General features: G+C 43.1%; 1 protein-coding gene across 7 annotated transcripts in view; it reads left to right on the top strand.

The window, feature by feature from the left end:
- The first annotated feature begins 8,995 nt into the window (after window positions 1-8,995).
- Window positions 8,996-23,582, top strand: part of LOC102392417 (trophoblast Kunitz domain protein 1) — a 30,555-nt gene continuing 15,968 nt past the window's right edge. For 5 of the 7 annotated variants that reach the window (XM_044927593.2, XM_045162596.1, XM_045162597.1 and 2 more), the window contains exons 1-12: window positions 8,996-9,122; window positions 11,381-11,464; window positions 12,670-12,741; window positions 13,782-13,880; window positions 14,382-14,465; window positions 15,932-16,003; window positions 17,189-17,287; window positions 17,792-17,875; window positions 19,114-19,185; window positions 20,372-20,470; window positions 20,974-21,057; window positions 22,264-22,335. In XM_044927593.2, the coding sequence (XP_044783528.2) occupies window positions 9,029-9,122; window positions 11,381-11,464; window positions 12,670-12,741; window positions 13,782-13,880; window positions 14,382-14,465; window positions 15,932-16,003; window positions 17,189-17,287; window positions 17,792-17,875; window positions 19,114-19,185; window positions 20,372-20,470; window positions 20,974-21,057; window positions 22,264-22,335 (1,015 nt within the window). In that variant the 5' untranslated portion in view covers window positions 8,996-9,028. Of the gene's footprint in view, window positions 9,123-11,380; window positions 11,465-12,669; window positions 12,742-12,888; window positions 13,023-13,781; window positions 13,881-14,381; window positions 14,466-15,931; window positions 16,004-17,188; window positions 17,288-17,791; window positions 17,876-19,113; window positions 19,186-20,371; window positions 20,471-20,973; window positions 21,058-22,263; window positions 22,336-23,582 lie in introns of those variants that run through there. The other 2 variants (XM_044927594.2, XM_044927596.2) reach the window with 2 other exon arrangements.

Here is a 23,582-nt window from a genome sequence, read left to right as displayed (position 1 = left end):
CTGACCCCAAATCCTCTATTTCCTCACTTCCCTCCTTCTCATCTGTTCTTACCCATCTGCTGGGGTGTAAACAGATCTGTGAACATCTCTTTCCATAGATGCCCTTCTGCAAGGTCACAAACATGAGCAGACTCTGCTTCTCTGAAGCCTTGCTTATTTTCCCTGGGCACCATTCTGGCCAGCATTCCAGGGAATGAAACTAGCAACCAGGTCTGGGGTACGTCCCAGGTCACCTATCCTCTATAGACTGGAGGGAAAGAAGGTGAGTGCATGGAAGGGGTGGGAATATGGGTATGGAGGATGCTGCCAGCCCTCTCTGGATTTCTTCTGGGAAGTGAGTAGTTGAACTCCAGTACATTTCTTGACTCTCAAAAAGTATCAATATGTGTTTTGCTTTTAATAAAATTATCCCACCTCATTTTACAAAATCATGAATTTCATTTCTGAGACCATCTATTCCTAGTCTCTACCTTGTCTCTAAATGCCATTTAGGATAGTTAAAATATCCATATTTGATCCTTATCCTGGTTTATGCCCCAGGAATCCGGAAACTCTTGAAATTTATTGTCTTTCTCTAAGTACTGAAATCTGTGAAGGATCAGACCTTAGATAGTATCTTTGCACACCTGGACTCCAGAATATGCCATCATATGATTGCTGCTGCTGCTGCTAAGTCGCTTCAGTCGTGTCCGACTCTGTGCGACCCCATAGATGGCAGCCCACCAGGCTCCTCTGTCCATGGGACTCTCCAGGCAAGAGTACTGGAGTGGGGTGCCATTGCCTTCTCCATCATATGATTAAAAGGTTAGAATTTTCAGTCCCCAGTCTTCTGGGGGAGAGAGAATGGATACTGAGTTCCATCGAGAAATGGCCAAAGATTCAGTCAAACTGACCACTTCAAACTGTCAATTAAAACCCTTGAACACTGCATTCAGAGACTTTAAGAGGGGTAATAACATCAATGGTTTAAGGGAGGAGTGTCTTGAGATGGCATGGATGCTCAGAATTTCCTTCTTCCTCTTTGCCTTATGCTTCTCCTCCCTTTTGCTGTCTTGGAGTTTTATTTTATTCAGTGTGGACTTTATATAGGAGGGGACCATAAGTAAAGGGTCCCCATTTCTGTGAGCGATCCTGATAACTTGTTCAGCATGGGAGTTGGGTCAAACAATATCTGAATTAACAGTCAGTTGGCCACACGTGTAAATGACCCCAAGGCTTGTGATCAACACTTGGAAGTGTGGGCTGTCCTCAGGGATGGAGCCCTCACCATGTGGGGTCTGGGTCACCTCTGCAGATTTAGTGTCAAAAGTGAATAGACTGCTGGATGCCCAGTGGGTGTGGGGGAACTGGGTTCTGTTGGCAGACACCCCACATGTTTTTTGTCAGGGACAAAACCCAGACTCACTGTTTTCTTCCATTTGTGTCTCGGGTGAGATCCAGGGTAAGGGGACTATAATGTGCTGAACAGAGCATTTAGAACCCCTCAGTAGTTCTCTGCATTTTGAGAATTCCCGACAGAATCAGGGACTTGATTAAATGGGTTTTAACAGATTGTGTCTTGTCCTCATCCTACCACCTACATGCTGTGTGTCCTAGAATATTCCCATCTTCAGCTTTTTCATGAGAGCAGGGTTACCATGTTTTTACAGATTTCTAAAAGGATTACCAGTGGTGAGTACAAAGAATTTACACTTTTGTTGTCAGTTATGTCCATTTTCCAGCAAAAATTTTCATCTGAAAGTCTTGTCGACCTACCTAGTTTTCTCCATGACATACCCCCCCCCCCAAAAAAAGTGTCAAATAATGATCATATCCCTGTGATGAAATTAAACAGAGAGTTGTATGACAGCTGAGGGTCTTCTCTTCAGAGGCAACTGCAGGCAGAGTAAGAAATGCCATACTTTGTTGAGTTTGCTCTTGGGGCCAAAATTGCTTTCCCCAGGCTGATATGATATTAGTCAAGACTGAATACCCTTCCCCTTGCTCTTCTATCAGAGTATATTTTAATTTTCTATAATGATATACATGACAGTTGTACTCATATATATATATATATATATATATGCCTCATTATCATAGAGATTAATAGGATTTTTACTCTATCCACTCTCTTCAGTGATGATACAGGCGTGAGTCTGAAACAGGAGAGTTATTTACTTGAGAAATACTTATCAAAATGTATCTTTTTGATTCTGAGAGCATAGTTTTTTCAGTAGGGAAACAACTCTAAACAAAATATAGGAAAATAATATACATACAATAATGGAGGGAAACACACAGTAAAGAGTGGGGAAAATCCTATGCCAGGTTATGATGAGTGCTGTGAAGAAAGAGTGATGGGGGTAAAGGTGGATGGCAAGCATCAGAGAAAGGCTCTGCGATAAGGAGGTTTTGATCAGCTCCTTCCAAAAAAGTGCCTGAAGTTTGAGCAGCAGCCAGGACCGGAGTGGCTGAGGCTGAGAGGGTTGAGGGGCAGGGGGGTGGATGAGTTGAGACAAGTTGGGACAAGTGGACAAGTTGAGACTTGCCGGGGGACAAGTCATGAAGAGGCTTGTAGAATTTTAAGAATCAGAATACGACTCTCAGAAAGCTAGGGGGTCCCTGAGGGACGGGTCATGGAGCCATGGAATATGATTCACTTTGAAACAGGATGCTTGTGACTGTATTGTGGAGAGTGACCAGTAAACTCATGAGTGGTTATAAACTCGTGGACCATTGTCTAGCTCCAGTCTTGATCAACATATGGAGAATATCCTTAATATGTATCCTTTATTCTTGTTCTCGGAGAAGGCAATGGCAGCCCACTCCAGTACTCTTGCCTGGAAAATCTCATGGACAGAGGAGCCTGGTAGGCTGCAGTCCACGGGGTCGCTAAGAGTCGGACACGACTGAGCGATTTCATTTTCACTTTTCGCTTTTATGCATTGGAGAAGGAGATGGCAACCACTCCAGTGTTCTTGCCTAGAGAATCCCAGGGACGGGGAGCCTGGTGGGCTGCCGTCTATGGGGTCGCACACGGTCGGACACGACTGAAGTGACTTAGCAACAGCATTCTTGTTCTATTTGCAGCTAATCATTGGCAACATGCCAATTCATGTATAAATATTCAGTAATGATATGTAAATATTTACAATATTATCCTGTTGATCTGAATCCTAACAACATTAGTAATAATGTCCTACAAAGCAGGATATGAAAGGGCCTTTTCACATTCACAGCCCTGCACCCCTACCACTCTCTATTGCAAGCAAACTGGTATTTTCTTTAATTTTTAAAATTAATTTTAATTGGAGGCTAATTAACTTTACAATATTGTGGTGACTTTTGCCATACATTGACAAGAATCAGCCATGAATGTACATGTGTCCCCCTGCCACCATCCTGAACCCACTCCCACCTCCCTCCTCAACCCATCCCTCTGAGTTTTCACACCCCTGCATCCCTACCACTCTCAGTGCAAACAAACTGATATTTTCTGTTGTTTGCCTTTTAGACCCAGCTATAATGAACATTGTCCTATTTCATGGAGATCCTCCCATTCCTACAGCCCTGTGGCCTGATGTCTGTCTGGAACTGCTGTACATAGGTCCCTACAAGGCCAAAATAAGCAGACACTTCTACATTGCCAAGTCCAGGTTTTAAGAGACCTTTGTATATGGTAGCTAAACTGTTAAAAATCGAAGACTACAATGGGGGCCAGGCTGTGTTAAGGCCCCAGAAGGTGATATCCTATCCTGTGTAAGACAGCAGGCAGGGCATGGGGAGAGGGCAAGGGCTAGGGGAAAAGGTGGAGCTCAGGAGGGTACACACTCCTCACAACTGCCCACAGCGACTATTTTCTTCGCTACCTCCCAGGAGAAGTGGATGCAGTGTCCTCAGAAGTTATGGGCTGAGCAAGTCCTCCAGGGACCAGCTTGGCAAAAGATCAGCTCTAGAAGCACTGTCATGCTAATCTGAGCTTACTCTTATCCTCCCCTTTCTTAGATGGGAAGAGTAAGTCAGCTACCTCCAGAGCAGTTCAGTAGTGCTACTGAGTCCCCCGCCTTGGCTTCAAAAATTCACTTCCTTCTTGGTGGTCATTGTGATCCTTAGAGGATTGTTGTTGCTCATTTATAGGAAGGCCTAGGTCCTATCCAGGTACACAGGGTCCAGGTTTGGGGCTTCAGAGATTCAATCTGCAAGTTCCTCTCTTTTGCAGAGGTCATGGAAACTGGTCTACCCTGAGAAGCTGAAGTCCAAGGAGCACCCGGTCAGGGCTGAGCTCTGATTGCTTGTGACAATATTCAACCTTTCCTTCTTGCTTCTCAACTAAACCTTCCTCAGCTGAAATCTACCTCTTTCCTCTCTCCCATATGAGTACTTGCTTTACTTCTGTCTCAATTAGTTGGCTCTAAGCACCATGAGAGCAAGTCTTCCCTTTATCCCTAGAATTTTGCACAGCTCCAGGCACAAAGGATACAGTCCATGAATATTAAAGTACAGATGGAAACAATGCAGGAGAAAAGCTCCTCCAGTCTGGAGTGAACGTGGAGCCTGAAATCTGAATTCCTGATTCTTGCTGTAATCTTCTCCATCACTGCATCCTCACCTTCATCCTCCACCCCACCAGCACTTTGAAAGCCTTGGGAACGTGGCTGCCTGGATGCTGCCAGAGAGACTGGGACCACCTGATATTCTTGCAAATATGATGTGACATTCATGAAGTCATGCCCAAAATCTTTGATGCATCATCTGTGTTAATACCAAATAGATTTTCCTGAGTGGTGTTCATATGTTTGTTTGTTAGTGATTTTAAAATGTCTGGTGACACTTGACAAACAGCCAAATGTCTTTCTCCTGATTTTCAGCTGTTTGTCTTCCAGAAAGTTATTTTTCCATAGCTGTAGTTCGGTATCTTCATCTCTGAAAAAGGAATAATGATAGTTAATTGATAATATTGTTAAAGAAGAGCAAGCTATCTTTTTATCAACACTTACCATGAACCCACCTCACAGGTCACAATTTTAAATGCCCTCCAGGACAAGTGAGTAATGTTCATGGAAGTATTTGGAGTCAGGTGGAGGCAGGTGGACCATAGGAAATGCTGGGGATGTTTGAAACTGGAGAGAATGCGCCCCTCCTGAGAAGAGAGCCACTCTTGTTAGCTTAGTTCAGGGTTTTGAAAGTGTGGTCCCTTGAGCAGCACCCTCAGTGTCTTGGAAACCTTGTTGATGCAGCTACTCAGGTCCCACCATGTGCTACTGAATCCAAAGTCTTGGGGTGAGGATCTCAAATCTGTGTTTGGCCAAATGGTTAAGGGATTCTGATGCTCACTCACACTGAGACTCATAGTCCTTATTAAATACCAGGACTATGATGCCAGTTGGGTTACTTGTCCTGCACTGATAGAAAATTTTTAAATTAAATCTCCCACTGTGAAGTCTTATAAATGCCTAAAATTGTAAAATCACCTCTGTGAGCTTATATTACATATAGTCTAGCCAGACTTGCAACCTCTAGTTTATGCTCCCTTTTAATCTTGGACATAATTTAAAAAAAATACACCATGGGGCTCAAAAAGTCAGGTGCTCTGTATCATGTAGCAAGAAAACAATCACCCATTACTCAGATGTGAAAGTACCTCTCCCATGGCACAGCATCTGAAATATCTAAAATCTTATCTCTGCCCCGGGTGCATTCCATCCATTTGAAGATGTGGTCTTAGATAGCATGGAATTGAAGATTCCCATTATTCAGATGGAGATACTGAGGAACAGAAGCAGAGATATGACCTGGGATCCCAGAGGGTTGGCATCACTTGTCTTCATCCAGTGTATATCCACTGTTTGTTCCTGTCCTGCAATTTCTCTAAAGAGGCCTGCCTGCAGGGGTCAACGAGGTTTCTAATTAGAGACCACACTTACATGAGCAGGGAGCATGGAGGTGGAGTCAGAACTGGCCCATCAGGGGGCTTGCAGAACTGGGGGCATCTAATTTTGACCAGAGTAAGGAGGACCGGGAGAGGAGAACAATGGGAAAAAAAGACATACCAATGAGAGAGGAGAGGGGAGAAAAGAGGAGTTTCTTTTGGGGAGAGCCTCAGCCACTCTGTGGTCTCAGATGCAGACATTGAGGCAGAAAGAGGGGCAGGGCCAGAGTGCCTCCTGAATGTGAATCCTTGTTGTACCATCTGTGGGTTGTGTGTCCTGAGCAAGTGGCATTACCTATCTGAGTCTCTCCTTTCTGCTTGACACTGTGGTCTGAGAATCCCAGATATTGTAGGATTGACATGAGGCTAAATGAAATCATGCACGTGGAATGTCTCAGGACAGAGGGACCCTCCACTCACAGTGGCTTCTTTTGTGAGTTGCCCACTCCTGATGCACATGTGTACTAAGCCAGCTTGGTATTGAGAGCTCCTGCCATTCTAATGGTGTTCTATGTTTGTAACTACAAGTAATAAACAAGAGTGAGTGAAGGGATGGTGGGTGTGACATGTGTGCCCTCTAATTTACAGCTTGCAATGCAGCAGAGTGCATGTGCACAGACTCTAAGTCAGATTGCTGGGCCCAAATCCTCTCTACAAGCTATGATCTAAACAAATTACTTTATTTCTTGTTATCTCAGGTACCTCCTCAGTAACATGCAGATATGTCAACAGTTTCTCCCCCTTTCTTTAAAGATTTCTTAGGATTAGATGTATTCTATGTTTCATGTGTCTAGAATAATGCCTGCTACAATGAAGAATTTAAATTTTAATTAGAGTAATTACTCATTGCTGTTATTGTTACTACTACAAAGACTTTGACTTCTAGGGAGAAGGAATATATGCCTGTTGCATCCATTGCTTCCACGGCAACCACATGAGAGTGCTACATGGATCTCAGGTAACACCTGAAGACACGGGGTTCTGAGAGGCTTAAACCCTCAGGCACAGTGTTAGGAAAATGCAGAGCTGGTACCCAAACTGAGGTCCTATGTCCCCATTGCCATTGAGGGAGAGAGCAGGAGGAAGGGGGTGGCTATTGGTGGTCTTCTGAGGTCCCCTGATGTCCACTCAGGCAGACAGCTCATTCCTGTTGGTGAAACCAGATGACGGGTGACTGTTGGTACATGTTCAGCTCCCTGCTTCCCTTCATCCACAGAAATTAAAAGACATGGGCTTCTCTGAGCTGAATTTGGGGAGGGTTTCAGAAAGCTGGATTTGTCTGGATGGATGATGTTTAGGAAGTGGAGTAGTTCTCTGAGTATCTTAATCTTAACTTTAAGAAGGAAAGACTAGATAGAGGTTTGAGCTGTACCTGGCCAAGAAATAACACTCACACAAGATAAGATGTTTGATCATATTGGTGATTTGTGTAATGTAGCTCTTTTGCTCAGTGCTCAAGCATGATTATCCAATATCTTATTTTTGTCTAGAACTTTCACCAACCCAGTATAGTCTCATCTGATGTTGAAGCTTTGTAAAATGTTTATGTTGAGCAGGAGAACAGAAGGGCTGTTGGTGGTACCAGCTCAGGTCTTGGAACTCAGAGGTTGCTTTTCTCTTTCTCTATCAATCTCAAAGTATCGTGTTGAGAGTGAAAGAGATGTATTTGTTAAATGCTTTGTTCAAATGTTAGCAGAGTAACCATTTAATGAATGTCAGATATGATAATAGTGATAGTAATACCATATTGTTGCTGTTGTTCAGCCACCCAGGTGTGTCCCACTCTTTGAGACCCCATGGAGAGCAGCACACCAGGCCTCCCTGTCTCTCACCATCACCCAAGTCTGCCCAAGTTCATGTCCATTGCATCGGTGATGCCATCCAGTAATCTCTTTCTCTGACACCCTCTTCTCCTTCTGCCCTCAATCTTTTCCAGCATCAAGGACTTTTCCAATGAGTTGGCTGTTCACATCAGATGATCAAAATACTGGAGCTTCAGCTTCACCATCAGACCTTCCAATGAGTATTCAGGGTTCATTTCCCTTAAGATTGACTAGTTTGATCTTTTTGCTGTCTAAGGGACCTCAGGAGTGTTCTCCAGCACCACAGTTCCAAAGCATCAATTCTTCGGCACTCTGCCTTCTTTCTGGTCCAGATCTCACAAGCTTATGTGACCAATGAGAAGACCATAGACTTGACTATATGGAACTTTTTGGCAGAGTGATGTCTCTACTTTTCAACACACTGTCTAGGTTTGTCATAGCTTTGCTAAAAAGAAGCAATCTTCTTCTGATTTCACACCTGCAGTCACCAACCACAGTGATTTTATAGCCTAATTAGGGTAAATCTGTCACTACTTACACCTTTTACCCTTCTATTTGCCATGAAATAATGGCAGATTCCATGATCTTAGCTTTTTAACTATTTAGTTGATGAAACCAGATGAGGGACAACTGTGGGTCATGCTGTGAATATATGATCAGCCCCCTGCTTCTCCTCAGTCTCTCCCCTTATTCATTTTTTGATGCATAAACAGGGTTAGAGCCCAGGTTGACTTCACCTTCACCAGCTAAGTTCCTGCCTGGACAAATGCCTGGTAAAGTGCATGTGTCCATTCACGGGAGAAGTTGTGGCAATGGTTGTAGAAAGGTGACCTGTATCACACCTGTCATCTGAGGTAGGTGAGGGGGGTCAGGGCATTGAGATCCAGGTGAGATGACTCATGCAGAAGGCTGAAATGGAGAACCTGGGCTAACACATTGCTAGTCACTTATCTGTCTTCTGATCTACTCTCAACCACTTACTTATCATCCATCACATGCCAGGCACTGCTCGAGGGGCTGGGATGCTCCCTCCATCTGTCTGATCACAATCTGTGTTTACATGAGACCCACAGGCATCATCAAGTCTGAGAATTGTTCTTACTGGATATTTGACCCCTGCAGACAGAAGCAGGAGGCATGGTTAGGTAGGGAGATTACGCAATAAACAGGACTGACCCAACTCCTCCCCTTGCCCACCCACCTCCTCATCACCTGATCCCACCCCTCAGCCAGCATATTAAAAGCTCAGTCTGTCTGTCCTCAGCATCCTCAGGAGCCCTCCTGGAAGGCTACCAAGATGAGACGGTTCTGCCTCTCTGCAGCCCTTCTCGTCCTCCTGGTTATCCTGGTGGACAGCACCCCGCTGAATATACACCATATCCAGGATGAAGGTAGGTCCAGCCTCACCTCTCTTCTACAGCTTACGGGAAAACAATGGAAGTCCATGAAAGTGGGTGGGGCAGGTGTGGATTGGGTGCTGCTAACCATCTTTGGATTTCTCTGCCATGCTGGCCAGGATTTTTGTTTGTTTCTTTGGTTTTGGCAGCACTGGTCTTCCTCCCTATTCAAGGGTATTCTCTAGTTCCGGAGTCTTCTCTCTGGTTGCAGGGTGTGGAATCTCGTTGGGGTGGCTTCTTTTGTTGCAGATCAGGGGTTCTAGGCATCTGGGCTCAGTAGTTGCAGTTCACCTTCTTAGTTGCCGCAAGGCAAATGGAATCGTCACAACAAGGGATAGAACCCAAGTCCTGTGCATTAGCATGTGGATTCTTTTCTATTGGACTACCAGGGAAGTCTTTAGTTGCAGACTTTTAACTCCACTGATATCATGACTCTCATGAGGATATTTATTAAAATTTTGTATTTATTAGAATTTTATATATATATATATATATATATATATATATATGTCTCAAAATTCTGCCAGATCAGGGACCCCATTTCTGAGAATCTCTATTCTTGTTCCCTGCCATGTCTGTGAACCTCGCTGTAGTGCAGTAATAAAAGTAAGTAAAGTGAAAGTCGTTTAGCCGTGTCCAACTCTTTGAGACCCCATGAACTCTATCATTCATGGGATTCTCCAGGCCAGAATACTGGAATGGGATCCCTTTGCCTTCTACAGGGGATCTTTCAAACACAGGGATTGAACCCAGGTCTTCCGCATTGCTGGTGGATTCTTTACCAGCTGAGCCACCAGGGAAACCCTGTGTAGTAATAAAAAGCTTAAAATTTGAACCATCTCTTAGCTAATGGCCCAGGTCTCCTAAAACTCTTGCAGTTTCCTTACTTTAGATGTTATGAGATGAGTAACAAAAGGCAGCTCAAGGTAACCTTGAGGTGTGGTTTGTGTCCAAGAAACCACAAGCACCCATTTAATGTTTACAGTTTTCAACAGCTGCCACTCCAGCACCTCTGAAGAGAAGGGAGGAAACTGAGAGTGAGATCAGTCACAGTGGCTGATACTCCAGCCAACATGCCTGCTTAGTGAACCCTAGGAAGAAATACATAAGAACTGGGCTCAGAGAGCCTGTGGGTTGGCGAATATAGGAAGTTGAAGTGAGGGTGCTGTGCTCACTAGGGCACAGAGGCTGGGGACATCCTCCTCTCCCTTTGCCCTGCACATCTCTTCCATTTTGCTGCCTTAAGTTATATTTTGTACATTAATCTGGGAATAGTAAGCAATGCTTTCCCGAAGTTCAGCCACCGGTTCTGTTGAGTTGTTGAATTTGAAGTTGGGGTCATAGACTTGCCTGCCCCTCCATTTTAGTTATTTGGTCACAAGCATGATTGACTCAGGACCTCATGGCTGGCATCTGAACTGAGGACAGTCTTGAGCCCCCAACCTTCAGAATCTGCAGTAACTCCATCGATTCCCATCAGAAGTAAATGGACTTGTTGAACACCCAGTGGGTGTTTGGGGAATCGGCTGCTGTTGGTAGAGACACCACATATTTGGTGTGAGGGAAAAACCCAGAATCACTCTCCCCTGTGACTGGCGGTTCAGGTGATGCTTCAAAGAGGGGGAGCAATGGAAGTACATATTGCACCCATAAGTTGTTTCCAGTTATCTGTATTTTCAGAGTTCCTGGGATAATCAAGGACTGTATCAAATAGGTTGTAACATGCCAGAATCTTGTCCTGGCCCTGAAACACACATGCCATGTCCTGGGGCAAGTCATCTGCAATTTTCTCATCAGAACAGGGGATACATATTACATGGCTTTTGAAAAGATCACCAGTAATTAAAATAAAAATTGAATTACATTTCATGGTGAATTTTGTGCATGCTCCGCCAAGATGTGTTACTCTAAAAAAATTTCTTTAACTATTTAGTTTGGGAAACAAAGAATATTTATGTGTCAGATAATGAGTATTCCTCTATCTGAAAAATAATCAGAAAGACCTGGGATGAACTGTCTGCAGGAAATGTAAGAAACAACCAGTTGAATGTTGACTCCTGATACTAAAGCTGAGACATTATTAGGAAAGTCTCCAGGCCCTTTCCCATGTTCCCTTTTGACTATTGTGTATTATCCATATGTTTTCCCTTCTTTGTACATTGTTGACTACTATTTTATTATCCATATTTGATCCTTGTTTTAGTTCATAAACCAGGCATCCTAAAACTCTTGGAATTTACTGTCTTTCATAGGTCCGGAGACAAACCACACACAGGAACTTGAGACGTGTTCAGTAGTAAATGTGGTTAAAAGTGTCCTCGGCGGTGTGATTACAGGTTTGAGCTTTCTGCACTTCTGGGGAAAGGACAGGACACTGAGATTGGGAACAGTCCCCACTGGCCAATGATTCAAGCAAAATACCTGTTTGATGAAACCTCAAGAAGAATCCATAAATGTGGGCATTCAGAGAGCTTCTGGGGTGTTAAAACAGGGAGGGTGGTGATGTCAGGGTCCTGTGTTCTCTAGGACATGGAGGCTCCCCACAACTCCACTTCCACTTTGCCTTGCACATCTACTCATTTTGGTGTGCCTAGAATTATCCTTAATAGCAAGGTGTGATCCCTATGTGAGTGGTCTTCCTGAGTTTGGTCATCAGATTAACTGAGTTATTGAACTCGGAGTTGGGGTAACAGAACTTCCCAGTTTTAGACACTTTGTCAAATCATGAGGGATGGGCACACATGGCTCGCATTTGAACTGAGGACAGTTCTGAGACATCAACATGCAGAATGTATGTTAACTCCCGCAATTTCCTATCTGAATTAAATTGCGTTGTTGCACACCCAGTGGGTGTTTGGGGAATTGAATGTTGTTTCGAGAGACACCACATATTTGGTGTCAAGGAAACCCAACTCACTCTCCCTTGTGCTTTGGGAGCTCAGGTGATTGCTGGGCCAGGGGAGTAATGAAAGTAGGACACTGCACCCAGAAGCTGTCACCAGTTACTGGTATTTTCAGAGTTCCTGGCAGAATAGGATAGTGTATCAACTGGGTTGTATCTTGTTCAGACCCTGTCATTCTCATGCCATGTGTCCTCCAGCAGGTCATCCATAGTCCTCATCTGAACAGCAGATAAGTGCTGCATGAGTTCTTGGAACATATTACGAGTCATAAATATAAACAGCTTATTCACATTTCATGGCCATGCTTGGTCATTTTACACTAGGATATGTTCATGAACGATTTCTCTACCTGATACTAGGGGCCGAAAGAAAGAATATTTATGGGCCAAGTAATAATTATCCCTCTATTTAAAATTTAATCACACAGACCTGGACCACTGAGAAGAGAAATGTTGGGAAAGCATAAAACCCACCCTTTGTGTGGTTGGCTTATGGGGCCAAGGCTTGTACAATATTAGACAATTCTCCAGGCCTTTTTCTTTGTCCCATTTGAATATCATTTTATTGTTCATATTTGAATGTTGTCCTGGTTCATAGTCCAATATTCCTGAAAATTTTGAAATCTCTGTCTTTCCCAGGTACTAAGATTATTGGAAATGGAGCCAGTGTACTGACAGGATTGGCTGAAATAATCAACAAAGCACTTAAAGGTTAGGACTTTCTGCACCTCTGGGGAGAGAAAAGGGCACTGAGACTGAGATCAGTCACCACTGGCTGATGATTCAACACATATGACTATTGACTGAAACTTCATATAAAGCCATAAATATTGGCTCAGTGAGCTTATGAGGTGGGAGGAAATGGTTGTGAGGTGACAGTGCTCTGCTCAGGAGGGCATGGACACTCTGTCCAACCCCATTCCTCCTGTGCCATAAAGATTTCCTCCATTTCACTGTTTCCGAGATTTTTCCTGGACATTAATCTGAGAAAGGTGATTAAGAGTTTTCCTGAGTATGGGGACTGGTTCGATGGAGTTTTTAAGCATAGAGGTGGAGTCATGGAAATTTCAGGTTTAAGTCACTTGGTCAGGAAGATGATAATTTGAGAAGACATGGTGGGCATCTGAAGTTAAGCCAGTCTTCCTATCCCAAACTGTCATTGGCACTAACTCCACAGATGTGGTATCAGAAATCAATTGAGAGTGGGCAGCCAACTGGGTGTTAGGAATTGGGTGGTTGGTGGAAAAACCACGTATTTGGTGTCAGGAAAAAACCCAGACTCACCCTCTCCTATGATGTGAGGGCTCAGGTGAGGCTTGGGGAGAGGTGAGTGGTAAAAGTAAGACCCAGGACCTGGAAACTCTGCCGAGTTCTCTGTATTGTTGAGTTCCTAGCTAATCAATAGTGTATTATATGGGTTGTGACGTCATTGTATATTGTCTTGACCAGGCAAAAACCACATGCTTATTCCTGGGCAAGTCATCAGCAGTTTCCTCATCTGAACAGGGGAAACATGTTACATGAGTTCTTAGAACAGATGACGAGTTATGAATAGAAATACTTTATTCACGTGTCACGAACAGATTTGTCCATTTCCCACCACAATGTGTTAATCTGAAAAAGAAGTTCTCTACATACTTGCTGTGGCCAAATAATAATATTCTTCTGTCAAACAATGTTTATTCCAGTATTATTAAGATAATACTGGACCAGGCTGAAAATTTACTTCTGAAACTTACTCTCTTTCATAGGTCAGGTGATGATTTCGGGAATACAATTCGATAACCATACACAAGAGGAACTGCCAATGCTCGAGATTGAATACTCAACACTCAGTGAGGAGATCAAAGGTTTGTAGTGTCTGCACCTTGGGGAAGAGGGAAGGGCACTGAGATTCAGATCAATGATCAAGACCAATGATTCAATCAATAAGTATCTTTCTTGAAACCTCAACAGTGCATAAATATTTCATGGTGAATTTTGTGCATGTTCCGCCAAGATGTATTAATCTTAAAAATTTCTTTACCTACTTATTTGGGCCACAAAGAATATTTGGGTGTCAAATAATGAGCATTATTCTATCAAAATATAATTAGAGCAAGCTGGGATGAATGTTCTGCAGGGAATATAAGAAACAGCCCTGTGTAGGTTGACTCCTGATACCAAAGCTGAGACATTATTAGGAAAGTTTCCAGGCCCATTCCCACATTCTGTTTTGACTATTGTATATTATCCATAGTTGTTCCCTCATTTGTCCAGTGTTGATGACTATTTTATTATCCATATTTGATCATTGTTTTTAGTCCATGGACCAGGCCTCCTGCAACTCTTGGATTTATTGTCTTTCCTAGGTGTGGAGACAATCCATAAACAGGGCATTGAGAAGCGTGCAGTACTACCCGTGGTTAAAGGTATCCTCGGCGGTGTGCTTAAAGGTTTGTTCTTCCTGTAGCTCTGGGGAGAGGAGAGAGCACTGAGACTGGGAACAGTCCTCACTGGCCCATGAGTCAATCAAAATTCCTATTTAGTGAAACCACAAGAAGAATCCACAAATGTGGGGATTCAGAGAGCCTCTGGGCTGTTAAAACAGGGAGGGTGGTGATGTGACTGTCTTCTGAGTTTGGTCATGAGATTAACTGAGTTATTGAACCTGGGGGTGGGTTAATGGAACTTCCCAGTTTTAGACACTTTGCAAAATAATGACGAATGGGCACACATGGTTGGTTCCTGAACTTGGGACAATTCTGAGACTCAACATGCAGAATGCATGTTACCTCCCCCAATTTCCTCTCTGAATTAAATTGCGTTGTTACACACCCCATGGGTGTTTGGATAACTGGATGTTGTTTTGAGAGACACCACATATTTGGTGTCAAGGAAACCCAACTCACTCTCCCTTGTGTTTTGCAGCTCAGGTGAGTGCTGGGCCAGGGGAGTAATGAAAGTGGGACACTGCCCCCAGACGCTGTTACCAACATCAGTGTTTTCAGAGTTCAGGGCAAAATAGGAGAGTATATTTAGTGGGTTGTGACAGGGTGTATCTTGTTCAGACCCTGTCACCCTCAAACCATGTGTCCTCTGGCAAGTCATGTATAGTCCTCATCTGAACAGCAGATAAGTGCTGCATGAGTTCTGGGAACATATTATGAGTCATAAATATAAAAAGCTTATTCACATTTCATGGCCATGTTTGGTCATTTTACACCAGGAAATGTTCCTGAAACATTTCTGTACCTACTTACTTGGGGCCAGAAAGAACGAATATTTATGGGACAATAATGAATTGATGCTTTTGAACTGTGGTGTTGGAGAAGACTCTTGAGAGTCCCTTGGACTGCAAGGAGATCCAACCAGTCCATTCTGAAGGAGATCAGCCCTGGGATTTCTTTGGAAGGAATGATGCTGAAGCTGAAACTCCAGTACTTTGGCCACCTCATGTGAAGAGTTGACTCATTGGAAAAGACTCTGATGCTAGGAGGGATTGGGGGCAGGAGGAGAAGGGGATGACAGAGGATGAGATGGCTGGATAACATCACTGACTCGATGGATGTGAGTCTGAGTGAACTCCGGGAGTTGGTGATGGACAGGGAGGCCTGGCGTGCTGCCATTCATGGGGTCTCAAAGAGTCAGACACGACTGAGCGACTGAACTGATCTGATCTGAATGATTATCCATCTATTTAAAAATTAATCAAACAGACCTGGACCACTGAGAACAGCAACTGTGAGGAAAGCATGAAACCCAGGCCTTGTGTGGTTGGTTCATGGACCAAGGCTTGTAGAATATTAGAAAAATTTCCTTGCCTTTCCTCTGTCTTACATTTTCCTATTGTTTTATTTTTCATATGTGAACATTGTCCTGGATCACGGTACAATATTCCTGAAATGTTTGTCTTTCCTAGGTGTCAAGATTTTTGGAAAGGGAGCCAGTATACTAACAGGATTGGCTGAAATCGTCAAGAAAGCACTTAAAGGTTAGGACTTTCTGCTCCTCTGGGGAGAGAGGAGGGCACTGAGCCTGAGGTCAGTCACCACTGGCTGATGATTCAATACATACGACTCTTGAGTAAAACCTCAATACAAATCCATAAATATTGGCTCAGAGAGCTTATCAGGTGGGGCTAAATGGTCATGAGTTGAGAGTGCTCTGCTCAGAAGGGCACCCAACTCCACTACACCTGCGCCCTACAGATCTCCTCCATTTCAGTGTTTCTGTGTTTTTTCCTGTACGTTACTCTGAGAACAGTGATTAAGAGTTTTCCTGAGTTTGTTCACTGGTTTGATTGGGTTTCTGAGCATGGAGGTAGAGAGGAAATTTAAAGTTTCAGTCACTTGTTCAGAAAGTTGATAACTCGAGAACACATGGCTGGCACTAAAGTCTGGGCAGTCTCGATACCTCAACTTGTGGCATCAGCACTAACTCCACAGATATGGTATCCAAGGTCAATGGACACTGGGTGGCCTGTTGGGTGTTAGGAATGGATGGTTGTGGAAAAACCACATATTTGGTGTCAGGAAAAAACCCAGACTCACCCTCCCCTGTGATTTGATGGCTCAGGTGAGACTTGGGGAGCAGTGAGTAGTGACAGTAATACCCTGGACCTGGAAACTCTCACCCGTTCTCTGTATTGTCAAGTTCCTAGCCAATCAATAGTGTATCATATGGGTTGTGACGTCATCGTATATTGTCTTGACCAGACAACCCACATGCTTATTCCTGGGGAAGTCATCTGGAGTTTCCTCATCTGAACAGGGGAAACATGTTACATTAGTTCTTAGAACAGATGAAGAGTTATGAAAGAAAAGACTTTATTCATGTGTCATGACCTGATTTGTCCATTTTCCAACACAATGTGTTGAGCTGAAAAAGAAATTCTCTACCTACCTGCTGTGGCCAAGTAAAAATATTTCTTTATCAAATAATGTTATTCTTGTATTATTAAGAGTAATCAAAGATCTGAACCGGGGAGCAGCTCCAGGGAAAGCAAGTAACATAGCCCTTGTGGGGTAGCCTGTGGGAACAAGGTTGATACAATATAAGGAAAGTCTCCAGGCCCTTTTCTTGTCTTTTGACTGGTATTTTCTTATCCATGTTTGTTCCTTTTCTTGTTTCACGGACCAGGCCTCCTGAAACTCTTGAAATTTACTCTCTTTCATAGGTCAGGTGATGATTTCCGGGATACAGTTCGATAACCACATGCCAGAGGAATTGCCAACACTCGAGATTGAATACTCAACACTCAGTGAGGAGAATGAAGGTTTGTAGTTTCGAACCTCTCAAAAGAGGGAAGGGCACTGAGATTCAGATCAATGATCAATGACCAATGATTCAATCAATAAGCCTGTTTGTTGAAACCTCAACAGTGCATAAATATTCCATGGTGAATTTAGTGTATGTTCTGCCAATATGCATTCATCTCAAAAGATTTCTTTACCTACTTACTGTGGGCCACAAAGAATATTTGGGTGTCAAATAATGAGTATTCCTCTATCATGAAAAATAATTAGAACAAGCTGGGATGAATGTTCTGCAGGGAATGAAAGAAACAGCCCTGAGTAGGTTGACTCCTGATACCAAAGCTGAGACATTGTTAGGAAAGTCTCCAGGCCCTTTCTCATGTTCCCTTTTGACTATTGTGTATTATCCATAGTTATTCCCTCATTTGTCCACTGTTGACGACTATTTTATTATCCGTATTCGATCGTTGTTTTAGTTCATGGCTAGGCCTCCTGAAACTCTTGGAATTTACTGTCTCTCACAGGTGTGAAGACAAGCCACAAACACGGCCTTGAGAAGCGTTCAATAAGAAAAGTGTTTAAAAAGATCCTCGGTGGTGTGATTAAAGGTTTGTTCTTCCTGTACCTCTGGTGAGAGGAGAGGGCACTGAGACTGGGAACAGTCCCCACTGGCCAATGATTCAATCAAAACCACCGTTTAGTGAAACTTCAAGAAGAATTCAGGCATTCAGAGAACATTCATAGAGCTTCTGGGCTGTTAAAACAGGGAAGGTGGTGATGTCAGGGCCCTGTGTTCTCTAGGACAAGGAGGCTCCCCACAACTCCACTTCCACTTTGCCTTGCACATCTACTCATTTTGGTGTGCCTAGAATTATCCTTAATAGTAAGGTGTGATCCTTATGTGAGTGGTCTTCCTGAGTTTGGTCATCAGATTAACTGAGTTATTGAACTCGGAGCTGGGGTAACGGAACTTCCCAGTTTTAGACACTTTGCCAAATCATGAGGGATGGGCTCACATGGCTGGTATCTGAACTGAGGACAGTTCTGAGACCTCAGCATGCAGAATGTATATTAACTCCCTCGAGTTTCTATTGACTATAGAAACTCTATATTTCTATATTCTATCTGAATATAGAAATAGTGGGTGTTTGGGGAATTGGATGTTGTTTCTAGAGACACCACATATTTGGTGTCAAGGAAACCCAACTCACTCTCCCTTGTGCTTTAGGAGCTCAGGTGAGTGCTGGTCCAGGGGAGTAATGAAAGTGGGACACTGCACCCAGAAGCCGTTACCAATTATTGGTATTTTCAGAGTTCCCTTCAGAATAGGAGAGTGTATCAAGTGGGTTGTGACGGAGTGTATCTTGTTCGAACTCTGTCACCCTCATGCCATGTGTCCTCTGGCAAGTCATCCACAGTCCTCATCTGAACAGCAGATAAGTGCTGCATGAATTCTTGGAATATAATACCAGTCATAAATATGAACAGCTTATTCACATTTCATGGCCATTTCTGGTCATTTTACACCAGTAAATGTTCATGAAACATTTCTGTACCTACTTGCTTGGGCCAGAAAGAAAGAATATTTATGGCTCAAGTGATGATTATCCCTCTGTTTAAAAATTAATCACAGAGACCTAGAACACTGAGAAGAGCAGCTGCCGGGAAAGCATGAAACCCAGGCCTTGTGTGGTTGGTTCATGGGACCAAGGACTTTACAATATTAGAAAATTCCGCTGGCCTTCCCTTTTCTCACTTTTTCCTATCATTTTATTTTTCATATGTGAATGTTGTCCTGGTTCATGTTCCAATATTCTGAAATGTTTGAAATTTTTGTCTTCCATAGGTTCCAAGATTGTCGGAAAGGGAGCCAGTATACTAGGAGGATTGGCTAAAATACTGAACAAAACAATGAAAGGTTAGGACTTTCTGCACCCTTGGGGAGAGAGGAGGGCACTGAGACTGAGATCAGTCACCACTGGCTGACAATTGGATACCTATTGAACTCTTAGTGAAACCTCAATGAAACTCAATATATATTGGCTCAGAGAACTTATGATGGGGGAAGAAGCAGTCGTGAGTTGAAGGTGCTCTGCTCAGAAAGGCATGGAGGCTCCATCCATCTCCACTCCTCCCATGCACTAAAGATCTCCTCGTAGTCACTGTTTCTGAGATTTTTCCTGCAATGTACACTGAGAGCAGTGATTAAGAGTTGTCCTGAGTTTGGTTGCTGGTTTGATTGAGTTTTTGAGCATGGAGGTAGAGTTGTGGAAATTTGAAGTCTCAGTCACTTGGTCAGAAACATGATAACTCAAGAGGACATGGCTAGCATCTGAAGTTAGGGCCGTTTCCCTACATCAACCTGTGGCATCGGCCCTAACTTCACAGATGGTATCAGAAGTCAGTGGACTTTGGGTGGCATGTTGGGTGTTGGGAATTGGATGGTTGTTGGAAAAACCATGTATTTGGTGTTAGGAAAAATCCCAGAGTCACCCACGACGGTGATGTGAAGGCTCAGGTGAGGCTTGAGGATAGGTGAGTTAGGAAAGTAAGACCCTGAACCTGGAAACTCTCACCAGTTGTCAGTATTGTCGAGTTCCTAGCCAAGCAATAGTGTATCAAATGCATATCGATGTGACAGTATCATGTCCTGACCAAGCCTTCTAAATCTGCAGTTTTCTCATCTGAACAGGGAATCATGTTACATGAGTTCTTAGAACAGATGATGAGTTATGAATAGAAATAGTTTATCCATGTGTCATGACCAGATTTGTCCACTTCCCACCACAATGCATTAACCTGAAAAAATATTCTCTACCTACTTGCTGTGGCCAAGTAAAAATATTTCTCATTGGAAAAGGTTTATTCCTATATTATTAAGAGTAATGAAAAGATGTAGAGCCACGGAGGAGGGCAGCTTCAGGGAAAGCAAGAAACACAGCCCTTGTAGGGTAGCCTGTGAGAGCAAGGTTTTACAATATAATGAAAGTCTCCAGGCCCTTTCTCTTGTTGTCTTTTGACTGGTATTATCTTATTCATGTTTGATCCTTTTCCTGTTTCATATACCAAACTTCCTGAAACTCTTGAAATTTACTCTTTCATAGATGAGGTGATGATTTCAAGAATACAATTCTATAACCATACACAAGAGGAATTGCCAACACTAGAGATTGAATATACAATACTCAGTGAGGAGAATAAAGGTTTGTAGTTTGGGCATCTCGGGGAAGAAGGATGGGCGCTGAGATTCAGATCAATGACCAATGACCAATGATTCAACCAATATGCCTGTTTCTTAAAACCTCAACAGTGCATAAATATTTCATGGTGAATTTTGTGCATGTTCCGCCAAGATGTGTTAATCTCAAAAGATTTCTTACCTACTTACTTTGGGCCATGAAGAATATTTGGGTGTCAAATAATGAGTATTCCACTATCATGAAAAATAATTAGAGTAAGCTAGGATGAATAATGAAAGAAACAGCCCTGTGTAGGTTGACTCCTGATACCAAAGCTGAGACATTATTAGGAAAGTGTCCAGGCCCATTCCCATGTTCTGTTTTGACTATTGCATATCATTGCGTACAATTGAGTATTTTTCCCTCATTTGTCCAGTGTTGATGACTATTATATCATCCATATTTGATCGTTGTTTTAGTCCATGGGCCAGGCCTCTTGGAACTCTTGGATTTACTGTCTTTCCTAGGTGTGGAGACAAGCCATAAACAGAAACTTGAGAAGCGTGCAGTACTACCTGTGCTTAAAGGTATCCTCGGCGGTGTGCTTAAAGGTTTGTGTTCTTCCTGTAGCTTTGGGGAGAAGAGAAGGCACTGAGATTGGGAACAGTCCTGACTGGCCCATGATTCAATCAAAATTACTGTTTAGTGAAACCACAAGAAGAATCCACAAATGTGGGCACTCAGAGAGCTTCTGGGCTGTTACAACAGGGAGGGTGGTGATGTGAGGGTCCTTTGTTCTCTAGGACATGGAGGCTCCCCACAACTCCACTTCCACTTTGCCTTGCACAACTACTCATTTTGGTGTGCCTAGGATTATCCTTAATAACAAGGTGCAATCGCTATGTGAGTGGTCTTCCTGACTTTGGTCATCAGATTAACTGAGTTATTGAACTCGGAGGTGGGGTAATGGAACTTCCCAGTTTTAGACATTTTGTCAAATCTGAGGGATGGGCCCACATGGCTCGCATTTGAACTGAGGATAGTTCTGAGACATCAACATGCAGAATGTATATTAACTCCCCTGATTTCCTATCTTAATTAAATTGTGTTGTTGCACATCCAGTGGGTGTTTGGAGAATTGGATATTGTTTCGAAGGACACCACATATTTGGTGTCAAGGAAACCCAACTCACTCTCCCTTGTGCTTTGGGAGCTCAGGAGATTGCTGGTCCAGGGGAGTAATGAAAGTGGGACACTGTACCCAGAAGCTCTGACAATTATTGGTATTTTCAGCATTCCAGGCAGAATAGAATAGTGTATCAAGTTGTGTCATGGTATATCTTGTTTAGATCATGTCACCCTCATGCCATGTGTCCTCTGGCAAGTCATCCATAGTCCTCATCTGAACAGCGGATAAGTGCTGGATGAATTCTGGGAACTTATTACGAGTCATAAATATAAACAGCTTATTCACATCTCATGGCCATGTTTGGTCATTTTATACCAGGAAATGTTCATGAAAAAATTCTATACCTGCTTACTTTGTGCCAGAAAGAAAGAATATTTATGGATCAAATGAGGATTATCCCTCTGTTTAAAAATTAATCACACAGACCTAGACCACTGAGAAGAGCAAATGCTGGGAAGGCATGAAACCCAGCTGTTGAGTGGTTGATTCATGGGACCAAGGCTTGTACAATATTAGAAAATTCTCCAGGCCTTTACTTTGCCTTACTTTTTCCTAATGTTTTATTTTTCATATGTGAATATTGTCTTGGTTCATGGTACAATATTCCTGAAATGTTTGTCTTTCATAGGTGCCAAGATTTTCGGAAAGGGAGCCAGTATATTAACAGGATTGGCTGAAATAGTCAAGAAGGCACTTAAAGGTTAGGACTTTCTGCTCCTCTGGGGTGAGAGGAGGGCACTGAGCCTGAGGTCAGTCACCACTGGCTGACGATTCAATACATACGACTCTTGAGTAAAACCTCAATACAAATCCATAAATATTGGCTCAGAGAGCTTATCAGGTGGGGCTAAATGGCCATGAGCTGAGGGTGCTCTGCTCAGGAGGGCATGGAGGCTCCATCCAACTCCACTACACCCGCGCCCTAAAGATCTCCTCCATTTCAGTGTTTCTGAGTTTTTTCTTTTTATTTATTTATTTATTTTTAATTTTTAAATTTTATTTTATTTTTAAACTTTATAATATTGTATTGGTTTTGCCAAATATCGAAATGAATCCACCACAGGTATACATGTGTTCCCCATCCTGAACCCTCCTCCCTACCCATACCATCCCTCTGGGTCATCCCAGTGTACCAGCCCCAAACATCCAGTATTGTGCATCGAACCTGGACTGGCGACTCGTTCCATATATGATATTATATGTATTTCAATGCCATTCTCCCAAATCATCCCACCCTCGCCCTCTCCCAGGGAGTCCAAAAGACTGTTCTATACATCAGTGTCTCTTTTGCTGTCTCGTATGTATGGTTATTGTTACCATCTTTCTAAATTCCATATATATGCATTAGTATACTGTATTGGTGTTTTTCTTTCTGGCTTACTTCACTCTGTATAATAGGCTCCAGTTTCATCCACCTCCTTAGAACTGATTCAAATGTATTCTTTTTAATGGCTGAGTAATACTCCATTGTGTATATGTACCATAGCTTTCTTATCCATTCATCTGCTGATGGGCATCTAGGTTGCTTCCATGTCCTGGCTATTATAAACAGTGCTGCGATGAACATTGGGGTACACGTGTCTCTTTCCCTTCTGGTTTCCTCAATGTGTATGCCCAGCAGTGGGATTGCTGGGTCATAAGGCAGTTCTATTTCCAGTTTTTAAGGAATCTCCACACTGTTCTCCATAGTGGCTGTACTAGTTTGCATTCCCACCAACCTGTACATTACCCTGAGAACAGTGATTAAGAGTTTTCCTGAATTTGTTCACTGGTTTGATTGAGTTTTTGAGCATGGAGGTAGAGAGGAAATTTGAGTTTCAGTCACTTGTTCAGAAACATGACAACTCGAGAACACATGGCTGGCATCTGAAGTCTTGGCAGTCTCGATACCTCAACCTGTGGCATCAGCACTAACTCCACAGATATGGTATCCAAGGTCAATGGACA

Source organism: Bubalus bubalis, chromosome 14, assembly GCF_019923935.1.
Source record: "Bubalus bubalis isolate 160015118507 breed Murrah chromosome 14, NDDB_SH_1, whole genome shotgun sequence".
In the NCBI taxonomy this organism is placed as follows: domain Eukaryota; kingdom Metazoa; phylum Chordata; class Mammalia; order Artiodactyla; family Bovidae; genus Bubalus; species Bubalus bubalis.
This window is presented reverse-complemented; position numbering and strand designations above follow the sequence as displayed.